Source organism: Xenopus laevis, chromosome 4L (assembly GCF_017654675.1).
Source record: "Xenopus laevis strain J_2021 chromosome 4L, Xenopus_laevis_v10.1, whole genome shotgun sequence".
Taxonomy (NCBI): Eukaryota; Metazoa; Chordata; class Amphibia; order Anura; family Pipidae; genus Xenopus; species Xenopus laevis.
The window spans coordinates 63,099,039-63,114,673 of NC_054377.1; the positions used below are offsets into that span (position 1 = coordinate 63,099,039).

The following is a 15,635-nucleotide window of genomic DNA, read 5'->3' on the forward strand; positions in this document are numbered from 1 at the left end:
GATTTGTTCACCTAAAGGCTAAACATTTGAAGGCTAAAATTTGTACTGTTTTGGAATACCTATCATCGTTGCTTATGTTGGCCTATACTGTCCATTTTTTTTTTCATTTGACCTTTATTTTTACATTTTGCTAGGCAATCTGTCTGATTGTACATTATTCTTTTCTGCTCTTAACTATTATACATAAAGCCACATATTGTGTTTGGATAGGTTATCTTGCAAACATTGAGCATCCCAATTTGAAAGAGATGCTGTTGTATTATTATTTTGGTCATGTGTCTAAAGGTTCATTTTATATTCCAAGCAGACACAATTTATGACAACAGTGAATCATTTTTGAGTGCTTGAGTAGGAACTTTTATATTTTAAATGCTGCAATGTATAACTGAATATCTGCTTTGAATGTTATGGTATCTGAAGCTCTAAAAAATTTATAGCAGGGTGTTTGGATTTAGAGCAACATACTTTCTCTTTTATTTCCCTGTTTTTAGGAAGAAGTTAAAAATTTCAAAACACGAGTTAAAAAGGTTGTTGAAGAGAATAAGCAGTTACACAGAGAACTACAAGGGAACAGAGCCATATCTAATCCTGAATGGTAATTATGTGGTTGCTTAGATTACTATTGCAGCACTTGTATGTATGTATGTATGTATGTATAACTTAATTCATAATGCACTACACAAAGACACAACACTGTTAAATTTTACAGATTAGAAAAGGTACACACTGGGAGGACAAGCATAATAATAAATACAAAACAAACACAGTAATAAATAAGTATATATAAAAATAGATTATGTGCCTTGTGCTAAAAGACACAGTAGAAATGAGGTTCCTGTCTGTAGAGCTTACAGTCTATGCTGATGGATAACATACAGGCACAAATCAAAGGGAAGAATGTACAGAGTTTTGGGCCAGAACTGAAATAGACAAGGTATGTTATAGTGGTCCAAAGTTAGAGAGTATTCCCTATGGATGAATTCAGGCCTACAATTCAAGTGGGAAGGAGATTCAAGGTAGAAATGTTAAAGATGAGAGATAGCAGTGGGTGTGGATGGTGTAAAAAGACTGTGACTCTGAGATAAGCAGAGGAGACAGCCAGGAGTGTACAGTGAGACAATTAAAGGGATCATGTCATCGGAAAACATGTTTTTTTTTTCAAAACACATCAGTTAATAGTGCTACTCCATTTCTCAAAAGAGCAAACAGATTTTTTTATATTCAATTTTGAAATCTGACATGGGGCTAGACATTTTGTCAATTTCCCAGCTGCCCCCAGTCATGTGACTTGTGCCTGCACTTAAGGAGAGAAATGCTTTCTGGCAGGCTGCTGTTTTTCCTTCTCAATGTAACTGAATGTCTCAGTGGGACATGGGTTTTTACTATTGAGTGCTGTTCTTAGATCTACCAGGCAGCTATCTTGTGTTAGGGAGCTGCTATCTGGTCACCTTCCCATTGTTCTAGGGGGTGCTATCACTCTAACTTGCAGTAAAGAGTGATTGAAGTTTATCAGAGCACATGACTTGGTGCAGCTGGGAAATTGACAATATGTCTAGCCCCATGTCAGATTTCAAAAAAATCCGTTTGCTCTTTTGAGAAATGGATTTCAGTGCAGAATTCTGTTGGAGCAGCACTATTAAAAACTACTAACTATTTTAAAGAAATGCATTGAGGAGGAGACGCATGAAGAGCATTAAATGTTAGTAGAAGGATTTTGCATGTTATTCTTGGCTTAACAGGAAGCCATGATAGGGATTTTACCAGTGTCTGAACAGGAGGATTCTAGCAGCAGAGTTTAATATTGAGAAGTGGGAGGGAGGTAGGAGTCTGGGAGACAAGTTAGTAGGAGATTTAAACTGGTTTTATTCAGACGAAGGGTTACCTTTTATATGTGTATCAATCTTTGTAGTGTTCCAGCCAAACTTTCACACTCCCAAACTGTGTGACTGGCCCATCTGTGGAGACTTGAAACAGTTTCAGGAGTGACTGAGCCTGATCACCAAGATAAGTAAGAGTGGGGATAATTCCTATTTGCTCTCCTAGATACAACCAAAAGACCAACTTGAAGTTGAGTTGGGAACTAAATAAGTTTGGCAATGAGAACTTATGTATAGGTAGGTTTGCCATCCGGCCGGTATTAGAAATTTACAGACAATTTAGATGCAGGTACATTTGTAATACCTTTAACAAAAGCCATTGGCCCTCTGCTGGAAACGTACCTTTTCTCCGTCTTTTGGCCATCGCACGATGTGGCTCCATGTACATGTAGCAATTGAAAACCCACATGTGACTGAAAACCCACTGCTATGGCTCATTCAGTCACATTTTGTAAGGGCTTTAGCCTGGCCTTCAATTCTCCACCCATCCAGTTTTAGTATTAAATGTCTAAACCATTTTGACAATGTTCTCTGGGAAATGTAAAATCAGGATTCTACTGTATTACAAAAAATAAAGTTTTTTCTGATGCTTTGTGTTGATAGGCAGCTAATACAAGCACAAGCCAGGCTAGTACTGGAAGAAAACCAGACCTTGATGGAACAACTACAGCTAGAACAATCAAAAGCAAAGGAAACTGAGAGAAACCACCTGATGGAAAGTAAGTTCAATAAATTATCATTACTATGTTTTTTTAACAGTGTACTATAAATATAAATAAATATATAAATCTGTATCTAATTTTGGTTCTGTACATTTCCACAATAAATTTTAAATGGAAGCTCAGATGCAGTTGAACTGCAGACTTTCAGCTTTAATTCAGTGGGTTGAACCAAAAGATTGCATAAAAATGTGAGGAACTAAAGCCTTTTTTTTAACACAATCACTTAATTTCATGGGCTCAAAAGCAATTTGACAATTGACTCAAAGGCTATTTCATGGGCAGGTGTGGGCAATTCTTTCATAATTTCATTATCAATGAAGCAGATAAAAGCCCTGGAGTTGATTTGAGGGGGGGTGCTTGTATGTGGAAGATTTTGCTGTGAACAGACAACATGCGGTCAAAGTTGCTCTCCATGCAGGTGAAACAAGCCACCCTTAAGCTGCAAAAACATAAAAAACCACCCGAGAAATTGCTACAATATTAGGAGTGGCAAGTGTGGAGTGGTACATCCTAAAAACTAAAGCACTGGTGAAAAATTGGTGAAACCCCTTCACAACAGCCAAACAGTGAACAAAACTCTCCAGGAGGTAGGTGTATCAATATCCAAGTCTATAAAGCGAAGGAAGCGCACACATAGAGTAGTATTGTCTCAATTAAGATAAGCAATTAAGCCCCTAGAGCCACAGAGTGTTTAAAAATGGTGCCTGGAGAGCTATATTGCAGAAGATCCACCAGTGTGATATTCTTTAAGATTCCCCCTTTCGGGTATATACTCACAAGATTTCTTGGATTTTTGATGCATATAGTAATGTTCGAATTCTGAGGTGTTCAGAGACAATCTGCTCAAATCCAGCTATATGCAGTCAAATTGATAGGGAGGTGTTTCATAATACAGGACAATGACCCAAAACATACAGCCAAAGCAACCCAGGAGTTTATTAAAGCAAAGAAGTGGAATATTCTTGAATGACCGAGTCAGTCACCTGATCTGAACCCAACTGAGCATGCATTTCACTTGTTGAAGACTAATTTTCGGGCAGAATGCCCACAAACAAACAGCAACTTAAAACCGCTGCAGTAAAGACCTGGCAGGGCATTAAAAAAGAGGAAACCCAGAATCTGGTGATGTCCATGAGTTCAAGACTTCAGGCTGTCATTGCCAGGCTTTTCAACCAAGTATTAGAAATGAACATTTTATTTTCAGTTTTTTAATTTGTCCAATTGCTTTTGAGCCCCTGAAATAAAGTGATTCTGTTAAAAAAAGGCTTTAGTATACAAGATATGGTAATAACATTACTAAACTATTATGCGCCAAATACAGACCAGGGGCGCTTCTTTGAAATGTTAGAGAACATAATACAACTAAACCAACAAGGTCCATTAATAATGGCAGGTGACTCTTAACATTTGTTTAAATGCTTAACTTGACAAAACTTATAAAGATGTCTCTCAAACTAACGTAGATGCACCTCAAGCTAAAAAAATATTAGACATACTACAAAAGCTGTCAGTAATTGATGCTTGGAGAGAGAGATGGCCGACAACTAAAGACCATACTTTCTTTTCTAATCAGCATAAAATATATTCCCAAATAGATCACATTTTCTTATCACAAACTCTAATATCAAATTTAATCACTGATAACATTTTACCAATAGCATGGTCAGACCACTCTCTGACAGGTGCAGTGGATATTCTTTACACAAGATCTTTTTAAAAGGTTGCAATCTATCGTTGTCCTAATTAATATTTAAACCTGAGAAAGAGATGAAGCATTGGAATACCAAAAGCTACCACAGGTGAATAGCTGCAAGAAACATTTATCTGCTTACATTTCCTACTGCACCTAACTAGAGGGTTGATATGAAGAGGGGAATTAGTACATTGTTATTTTAGCAACAGCTACAGTATAGGGACATGTGTCTTCTGGCTGAAAATATACTAAACAAAGACTCATTTGTATTATTTTTTGTATTATTTTTTCCATATTTTTGTTTGAACAAGTTACTGTGTATTATACTAAAATATATACATGCATTTAAATATATGTGACATCTTTATCCAGATAGATTATTTCTACTTTTTTCAATTTTTGGAATTTAGTAATTATTCTTAGCGATTAATCTGTCTACAAATAGAATATATACAAATAAAACAATATTTTGCTTTGAATCATATGAATCATAACACTATGGGAAGCTCACAAATCTGTTCTTAGGGGAGAACTATTAAGTATAGCAACAGCTCGTAAAAAAACAAAAATAAGGCCAAATATTCTCCTAGAACACAAAATGATATAATAAATGTTAAAAGAGAACTAGATTTACAATACACTCTTGATATAGAGAATGTAGCTCAATGGCAAACTAATAGACAATATTGTAAAGGTAATAAACCAGATATTCCTTTAGCTCGTACACTGCACTCTGTACAATACACCTCTACATAAAATCCGAACCAAAATTGGAACAACTACAGGTAATCCAGACAAAATATTGCAGGAATTTACAGAATTTTATTCTAAGATATATCAAGCTCCTACTAAATTTAATGAAAATCAAGCAGATAACTTATTTGCTCATTTCCAATTACCTGCTCTTACCCCAGAGCAAAGACAAATTATGGACAATGACATTACAAACGAGAAAACTTTATTAGCTATTAAATTGCTTCCAAATTCCAAAACGCCTGTACCAGATGGTTACTCAATATTATACTATAAAAAATTTGCCCCACTTTTGTCCCCTCATCTTACTGCAATGTTTAACAAACTCCTACAAGGAAATGAAATGCATTCAGAATCTATTTTAGCGCAAGTAGTATTAGTGCCCAAACCTAATAAAAACCCTTTAGATTGTGGCAGCTACCGCCCTATCTCCATATTGAACAACGATGTTAAAATCTTAGGGAAAATATTAGCTACCTGATTAAATTCTTACTTAGCAACTTTACTGCACCCAGATCAAGTAGGGTTTGTTTCTAATAGAGAGGGTGGGGGGAATATAAGGAGGTTAGTACAATTAATATATACCCTTAACTCCTCCAAGACCCCAGCTTTAATATTATTCCTAGATATCCAGAAAGTGTTCGACACAGTCACCTGGGACTATCTATACTATGGGTAGATTTATCAAGGGTCGAATTTTAAACTAAAAAATACTTTGAAAAAAATACCATTGAGTTTAAATACTTCGATTATCGAATGCAAACTTTTTTCATTGAATTTGGGTATTCTGCGGTCGAAGTAAAATTGTGCGATCGAACGATTAAATCCTTCGGGTCGAACGATTTTACTTCGACTTAAAAAAAAACTTAGAAAAATGCTGTAGAAGGTCCCCATAGGCTAACATAGCACTTCGGCAGGTTTAATTTGGCAAAGTATTGAAGTCGAAGTTTTTTTTTTTAAAGACAGACAGTACTTAGATTATCGAATGGTCAAATATTCAAACTATTTTTACTGCGAATCGAAGTCGTAGTATCCTATTCGATGGTTGAAGTATCAAAAAATTACTTTGAATTTTGAATTTTTTTACTCCGAAAATTCCCTCGAATTCACTTCTACCCTTGTTAAATCTGCCCTTTAGTAATAAAGAAATGGAATTTTGGAGACAAGTTCATTCTTCTAATTCAGGCTTTATATAACACTCCGCAATCCTTTTTAAAATGGGGTTCTTTTACTTCCAACAACATTACGTTACATATAGGGACGAGACAAGGATGTCCTTTATCGCCGCTCTTATTTATATAATCTATTTATACTAGCAATTGAACCCCTAGCAATGTTGGTCATACAGGATCCTGGTATAACTGGGGTACCAATAGGACAACAAGTACATAAACAAATGCTGTTTGCAGATAATAAGTTAATGACGATAACTAACCCACTTACATCCTTACCCCATTTATTTAACATTCTTGATACTTTTGGAACAATTTCAGGTCTAAAGATAAATCCGACAAAATCTGAAGCCTTGTCTTTGTGTATAAATCAGATGCAAAAAAAATTAATTCAACTTAATTTTGACTTGCAATGGAAAGATAAATGTTTGATTTATTTATGGGTTAAAATAACTCCCAATCTTGAGGGATTATATCAAGACAATTATCCCCCACTTTGGATAGAAATTAAAAAAATGTTGGCAGCGTGGACAAAATTACATATATCATGGTTTGGTAAAATAAATGCGATAAAGATGATAATCCTTCCTAAAATATTATATTATTTCTGAGTTTTACCAATAGAGGTCCCAAAATGTAATATAATCAAAATGCAGTCAAGGCTTACAAAATTTATTTGGTCTGGGAAAAAATCAAGATTATCACAGAAAACTCTCATAATGGTTAAAAATAAAGGAGGATTGAGTGTTCCTGACTTGTTTTTCTATTATCAGATGGCACAAATTATGCCAATAATTAATTTTTATAGGCCCACTCTTCCACTATGGGCTCAAATTTAAATCAAACGGTTAAAACCAATAAATCCAGCAGTGTTGCCATGGATTCCCAAGCAAGAAAGGCCTACTGCTTCTACCCCTGTGTTAAAAATGGCATAAGCTACATGGGACCAGGTTATACAAAAAACAGCTTTGAAATCACCTCACTGTCCAGCTATGCCTGTAATTGGAAACCCCATGTTTAGACCTGGACTACAAGAAAGAGATTTTCAATGGTGGCAATTACATAATATGCTTTATATAAATAGATTTTTGGGTTTACAAGGTATTATAAAATGGTCTACTATAACTGTCCAATACGATCCTCCTAGATAGAAGGCTTTAGATATCTCCAAATCTATAAATCATTAAAAAAGTGACTACAGGTTGTAATAATGCTTTAGCTTCAACTGCCTGGGAGCAAATGCGTATTAAATTCCCCTGTAATAGAGGAATTATAACCATGCTTTACAAAGAAATTTTAAACTCCTCAACCACTGCTCTAACAATCAATACTAAACAATGGGAAAAGGAATTGAATAGAACAATTGATGAGACATCTTGGCAGCAGACTTGGGAAAATACAGCCAAGAGTTCAATTAATATTTTGGCACAAGACACTCAATACAAAGTAATATTTGGATGGTACATGGTTCCTGCTAAATTACATAAATATTACCCCAATTCTAGTTCATTGTGCTTTAGAAATCATGGTATGGAACATACAATGCTACATACTTGGTTGAAGTGTAGGGAGGCGTTCCGATTTTTTTCTAGGATATTTACATTAATTGACTCTATCACGGGCATTAATCTTCGAAAAGACTCCATGCAAGTACTACTGAATACCGTTATTCCTATATCAAATAAATATACTCGAAAAATGATACAGTTCGTTTTCATAGCAGTAAAACATTTTATTGCAGCCTCCTGGAAGAAACGTTCCATTCCTATACCTATGTTTCGTCTCAAAATGAACTGGATAATGGTTAACTAAAAATTGTTGAGCATCAATGCGGATAAATATAATACTTACACCAAAATCTGGACACCTTGGATAACATATACTAGTTTGTAATACTGCCAGTATATTGAAAATCTATATTAAACTCGTATATTCAACAGGATAAATTAGATAATAATGTTAGTAGTGAATATTGTATTGCTAACCAATAAAAAAGTTTCGAAAAGAAAAAAGGCTTTAGTTCTCACATTTTTATGCAATCTTTTTGTTCAACCCTCTGAATTAAAGCTGAAAGTCTAGTTTAACTGCATCTGAGTTGTTTCATTTAAAATTCATTGTGGTAATGTACTGAACCAAATTTAGAAAAAAGTTGTCTCTGTCCAAAGAGGAAAAACAATCCTATTGGGTTTATTTAATGTTTAAATAATTTTTAGTTGAATTAAAGTATGTTGATCCAAATTACGGAAAGACCCGTTATTGGGAACATGCACCGTGCATTCTGGATATCGGCTCCCATATCTGTACTTCTTTAACCTTAGGTTTTGTTTTACTTATTCAGTGTATTAGATACTGCTACTTGATTTCAGAAGAAATGAGATAGATCATACATTACATACCGTATTTTAATATTTTATAATTCACTTTTTTCCTTGCTATCAGTTTCTAGATTAACAAAACAGATGACGGTTTTAGAAGGCAAAAACAAGAATCAAGAGGAAGACCTACTAGAGCTTCAGAAACAGCAGGAAGTTTCACGCTCCAAGTATGATGAGCTAAGAACAAACATGGAAGGCAGAATAGCTGCAGAAGAGCATGTTGCTATGGTGAATGAATTAAAAAGGTACATTTCCTCTCCCAGTGTAATAATGGCTAATGTCTCAATCAGCGAATAACTCTTCAACATTCTGTGTTAAATACCTCTACTTATATGCAGAGAGGAAAGTTAAAAGTGTGATTTTATTCGCACATATTTGCATTTAACCAGTGTGGTATGGTGGATTAAATTGCCTCTTCTCTGGGTCATCAGCCTCAGGGCGAAATCGCAATCATTCTGCATAGCAAACATTTGTTCTGAACAAATTTACATTCTTTGATATGACTGTAACATATTAACCCCTCAAGACTGACATATAATGCATTTCAGGAACAAAACTCACTGATGGGAAATGCAGACTATTATGCGGAAAACATTAAACAGCAAAGGGCAGTGTGGAATGTCTATAGCTAACAGGTCATAGCACAAGGATCGGTGTCTAGCATTTTGCCTTGGTTAATTTTTATATGGAGATGTTGACAAATACCAAAATACTCTGAGAACTGACATGGATAACATACATATGTAATGATAAATATTAGTTTTGCAGCAGCTAAGATGAAAGATTTTTTTACACTTGTCATGTTTATGACCCATACCTGTCCCTGGCATCTTGCTTTATCTCCATAATTTCTTTCTATCATCTTTCCTCAGCAGCTAATATCCACAGGGATGGCACATGTTAAATAGCCGATAACAGATAAGCTCTGTAGAACACCATTATATTCTACTGAGTCTGCAGTCTAATATGTAACCTGGCTCTTTACTTTGAATCCCTGCTCCATGGCTACAAGGCGGCTTATTTATATATTGCTATATAATAGTTTTTCTGAAGCAACCATACCCGTTTTACCAGTACAGAGCACAGTACATTATTTTTTACTCACTTTAAGACACTTTCACTTTATGGTGTTAGAAAGCGCGCTGCTTCAAAATATCTAGTCTCTCAGTTGGATGATGTCACCAAAATAAGTCTCTGTTTCCTCCCCACTGCCCTGGGTACCCTTGAGTCTCAGTGTGCATTCTTAAAAAATGATGAGATCCTCCTAACTAACCATAATGACGCACTCCTAGTTAGTTAGAGGGATCCTTTGCTCATGCACACTAGTGAAATTTGGGCACTGGGAAGTAGCATTTATGTAACTAAGATGGCGGTGGCTTTCAGAGACAAAGCTTTAACAACTTTAAACAACCGAAAGTAATTTATTTAATTCGTTTTTGGGCTAAAAACAAATCAATGGGCCAGCTATTGTGGCAACTATTATACTGGGAAGTAGTTAGTTGTTACCTTTCGTTCTTTAAGTAAAGTTGACTTGATGGTATTATGCAAGGAATAATAGAGCTGTTATTTCATATAAATGTCCTCATATTCTGCAGTCAGATGCAGCACAAACAAGATACAAGTAAAATTGAAGAAAAGGATCTAATGGACAAGATAGCCACGTTGCAATTACAAAAGAAGAGTCTTCTTTTGGAGAGAAACGACCTATTGGCTGATAACAAGATTCTTGATGCTGAAGTAGAAACAGTGAAAAAATCGAATAGGTTTGTTGGTTTATTTTTTGCACTCACTTTTCTCTGGGGTTCATTTGTAAAATTTTTCCTATACTTTCATTATTTCTTCATAAATGAATGATTGTTAATATTTAGTATAATAGTAATATGTTGAAACTGGAAGGCGTATGTGTAATTTGATAATGGTCTACATCTGTAGCACACTTTATGGAAAGAATCGTTGTAGTAGAATTTAGTATAACTTGAACCTTGACGTGCTATTAAGAGCACAGTACTGTACTATACACTACTATGCTAGTCAATTGTCATATGGGCCTGCAAACTGTCATTTACATTAATAGGGCAGGGATTGCTTTTGAATAGCATGTTTTATTTTTGTAATGCGCATACATATATATACAGTCCTTCGTGATCCGCACTCCACTGAAATCCAAAAAGGCACCCAGGTGCTATTCATATAAACATATGTATATACGGCTCTCTGCGAGTCGAAACGCGTTGAGATGCACCATGCACTAATAAAAATATTTTGATATACCCCTGAAGGGTCATTGCCGTGAGTGCTTTCACTGGACTGCTATATATATATATATATATATATATATATATATATATATATATATATATATATATATATATATATATATATATATATATATATATTGCACTATAATAAAATGCTCAGTGTGAATGTAAGCTCATAAGACACATTAGCAACATGATATACATTAGCAACTGTTTCTGCAATCTGAGCTTGCACCTATGTAAAAACAACTATGTTTCATAAACTATCGCCTGGCAACATCGCAGAGATTTGAAATGGATCAAACTATTATCTCAGATTACATTTTTAAAAACCAACCACGTACCTGCAATATTTGATTAAACTTTTTTTTTTTTTTTTTTTACTGGCGTGTGCACTGAAGATGCCTAAACACAAAAATATCAAGCAAGTTTTGCAACCCAGTGTCTCCTACAACGGAGTAGCATCTTCTCCCCTACCTCTTTCTGTTGGGGTTCCTCAAGGCTCTGTCCTGGGACCATTACTATTCTCCCTCTATACTTCCTCCCTCTGCAAATTAAGCAACTTGTATGGTTTCCATTACCACCTCTATGCTGATGATACCCAGATCTATCTCTCATCTCCTGATCTCAACCCAGAACTCCTAACTTGTGTCTCCTCTTGCCTGTCCACTATCTCTGCCTGGATGTCGCAACACTACCTTAAATTAAACCTCTCTAAAACTGAAATGGTTCTCTTTCCTCCAACTTACACCAGTAACATCCCGGAAGTATCCATCATTGCTAACAATTCCACTATTACCCCTCTCCCCAGGCCCGGTGCCTTGGGGTTATCCTAGATTCTGCCCTGTCATTCACTCCTTATATCCAGTCACTTATTAAATCATGTCACTTCCACCTAAGGAACATATCCAAAATACGATAATTTATCACCCAAGATGCTGCCAAAATTCTTATTCACTCTCTCGTCATATCACGTCTAGACTACTGTAACTCTCTTTTAATTGGCCTTCCCCTCCAGAGACAGGTTTATGAATGCGGACTAATATAGCCTGCCTGTTCAAGTACTTACATGTGTCATGGATGAACTCGTATGTAATACACATGCATAAGAAAAACACATAAGAAATGTAAAAATTATTTTTATTCACATTTGTTAAATTCTATATAAACATTGGTGTGGTTAAAATAGTTTTGTTTGTTTTAATTCAATGACTTTACTGGTAGATTAACATTTGGGAGGCACATTTATCAAGTGCCGAATTTCGAATTCATGTGCGTTTTCTTTAACTCACATGAATTAGATTTAACTTTAAATTCGAATATTCTATTATTTATTTTAAAAAAATTTAATATGGAAAACTCTGAAAAATTTTACTGACCTGAAAACTCAAGTTTGAATCGAAACAAATTCGGCCAAACTCGATTTGGTGTTTTTTCTATGAAAAAAACTTGAATGTCAGGAAGGCTTCAAATTGGTCATTGGACCTCTCCCATTGACTTATACAGGAATTCGGCAGGTTTTAGGTGGCGAATAGTGCAATTCAAATCAAGTTGAATTTTTAAAAAAAAATTGAATCGAGTTTGGATAATTGCATAGTCAATTTTGATAGTTTTGACCTAAAAACATTTTCAAAAATCTGATTTGAATTTTCAATTAGATCCTTAATAAATCTGCCCCTTGATGTTTCATTATCCAACTAGGATATTTTTGTATTGCCAGTCGGCATATGGCATAAGGTCCCTGTTTACGAGCCTTTCTTAATAACTATAAAGGCAAAATGAGAGTTGCATTGTGCCTGTTGTTTACAATTTACAATTCTGTGTGAATAGAAAACTACAGAGAAAACTAGGCCAGTTGAAGCAACAGCTGGAAGATGCATTGGAGAAAGAGGTTGCAGCCCATCAGTATTTAGCCAACATTATTACACTTGCAGAAAATATTTCCTTGGAACGGGATGAACTGATGCAAGTGGTAAGTGCAAAGCTTCTGTTATCTTTTCTCTTTCCTTGTTTCAGGGAAAATGGTTTTAATGCCAGCAATTTCTATCTGACCTATCTGATCACTGGGCAGCTTCATTCAACCTGGTAAATGTTCAGTAATTGTTATCATGAATATTTTACATATTGTGCAATGTCTTTATATTCCAATTCCCCTGTGTGTATCTGGTCATAGTTTCCACCTGTCCTTCTTTTATAAATTGAACAGAAACCTGAATTTAAGCAAAGGTTTTTGCAGGTGCTTTGTCGTTAATTTAAAAGTGCCTTCATTTAATGTATTTTGCATAAATATTTAAAATTGATTTTTTAATGAAGCATTCATAGTTATTTGCAGGACTACAATGCTCAGTTAGAAACAGCACTAATTGTTATACTGGAATGGCTAAAATGGTACATGTTTCAACTGTACTTTTTGACAATACAGTACATGGCAGTAGTTGTTGCTTGTTCTTTGGAAAAGAGTCAACACTGGATACTTGTCCTCCTGGATAATACAATCTATTTAGTCCAATGCTTCCACTTGTGTAAAGTGCTCACTTTCCAATCGGGCCACACCAGTAGACCAACATATAATCATTCAACATAGTGTAGGATGCAGCACACAGTAGGCAGGCTCTGCTGCAATGACTTTTATTTGGATCACAACATGTTTCGGATCTGCATGGATCCTTTTTCAAGTGAAAATACAAAAAAACAAAACACACCTTTTAAAACACTCAGTAACAAACTCCACCCCCAATGCATTCAATTGGTGTCAATCTTCCATACTGACGAGTAACCCTTTAATCACCAATTTGTATCCAGCAATAATATTAAAAATGTGTGTCCAATATTTTAATATTTTTAATATTATTGCTGGATACAAATTGGTGATTAAAGGGTTACTTGTCAGTATGGAAGATTGACACCAATTGAATGCATTGGGGGTGGAGTTTGTTACTTTTAAAAGGTGTGTTTTGGTTTTTTGTATTTTCACTTGAAAAAGGATCCAAGCAGATCCGAAACATGTTGTGATCCGAATAAAAGTCATTGCAGCAGAGCCTGCCTACTGTGTGCTCGATCCTACAGTATGTTGAATACTTGTCCTCCTGGTTGTGAACTTTGAGGCACCAAACCAGAGTTATAAGTAACACTCAAATTGAGATATCACTACATCTTTCTTGTTGGGCATTGTTCCCATAAAAATAGCAAATACGCTTTCATTTGGATCTACTCTGTTCAACACAAGCTAAACAGCCTCACTTCCTCCAGATGAAAGGGAATTGCACCTCCTTCTGATCCAAGTTCCAGATCTTAATATAGATCGTATGCTGTGGGAGGCAGAATCAGTGGTATGGAACTGGAAGAAATAAGATTGTTACATATGTATGGAGCATTGTGTGATTTGAACTCTTCTTTTAGTTCTTGTAACAAATGCTATCCATTATATAAGTGAATACTGATATTACTAAACACTTTTATCATGATATTTTATAAATGTCATGGAAGTTCACAACAAGCTGCTCTTGAGAGCTTGTAATTTGTTTCCTGCTTGAAAACCAGGTCAGAATTGGCATTGTACCAGGTAATGAAAGTTATCTTTTTTCCTTGGTTTTAATTTGTACTTACATTGTTTGTGGTGCTTACTGGGAACTATTATTCATGTCATATTATGACATGCATAATAACTCAAGTTTAGATTTTGTTTACCTTTTGCAGTATCAGTCAACAGTATTTTATAGTTTTTCTTAGTACTGTATTTTCAATTATGGTACCTTAACTAGGGATGCACCGAATCCAGGATTTGGTCTTTTTCAGCAGGATTCGGATTCAGCAAATCCTTCTGCTAGGCCAAACCGAATCCGAATTTGCATATGTAAATTAGGGGCAGGGAGGGAAATCTGGTGACTTTTTGTCACAAAACAAGGAAGTAAAAAATGTTTTCCCCTTCCCACCCCTAATTTGAGACTGTTGGTATAGTTTCAAGTAACTTATCAACAAGTTTTTTGAGACATTATTGGTACAGGATAGGCCACCTATGTGATTCATTTGGAAGACCTTGTAGACCATCCCTTAACACATTTTCTTTGAGTGCACATATAAGGTTCTGAAATATGTACTGTCCAAAGTCTGTCATTTTCTTGTTCTTATCTACTATTGTCATCAAGATAAAACAAATACTCCAACAACACCCTTGGGCCTACAGTGAAAAAAAGGAACATATTTAATCTATAATAATAGTTTCTGACTTGTGTGGTGTAGATATACTACTGCTAATGTGTAATCATTTTATTTAACATTTAATTTACTTGTACCCAGGCAAAAAATGCTACTAAGTGTGCCCTTGATGAATTAGAGGGCTGAACATGGTTAATAGTTCCTGGCACTACAGATGGAAGGCAGCAATTATCTGCCTAAAGCCAGAGCTACTCACAGAGCCATCTTTGCAGAATTTGATTTGCTTTGATGCTTGTATGTTGATAATTTTAAGGTTACCTCAACAGTAGGATTCATGTCAAGAACAAATTCTTTCACAGTGAATTGATTTTTGACCATGAAAATATTTCACAATGAAAAGATTTGGCTCGTAAACAAAACTTTAACAGTATAATTAAGCAGTTAGTGTATATCTTACACTATAACATGAAAACCACTTTGATGAACTCCATTAGCTTGTTTTATTTGACAGCATTATGAAGCATAGCACAAAGTCCAGAGCTGTTTAGCTCCTGATTAAGATGTTGTACAAATGATTTTGAGCCACTGCGGTTTAAAAATCAAGAAAAATATATACTGTACTTGTTAGTA

General features: G+C 35.2%; 1 protein-coding gene across 1 annotated transcript in view; it reads left to right on the forward strand.

Moving 5' to 3' along the window:
- cep89.L (centrosomal protein 89 L homeolog) overlaps positions 1 to 15,635 on the forward strand; it is a 77,510-nt gene that overhangs the window by 40,330 nt on the left and 21,545 nt on the right. Inside the window, exons 11-15 of the mRNA XM_018258026.2 lie at positions 492 to 595; positions 2,481 to 2,596; positions 8,657 to 8,837; positions 10,188 to 10,355; positions 12,681 to 12,822. Of these exons, the coding sequence (XP_018113515.1) occupies positions 492 to 595; positions 2,481 to 2,596; positions 8,657 to 8,837; positions 10,188 to 10,355; positions 12,681 to 12,822 (711 nt within the window). The remainder of the gene's footprint in view (positions 1 to 491; positions 596 to 2,480; positions 2,597 to 8,656; positions 8,838 to 10,187; positions 10,356 to 12,680; positions 12,823 to 15,635) is intronic.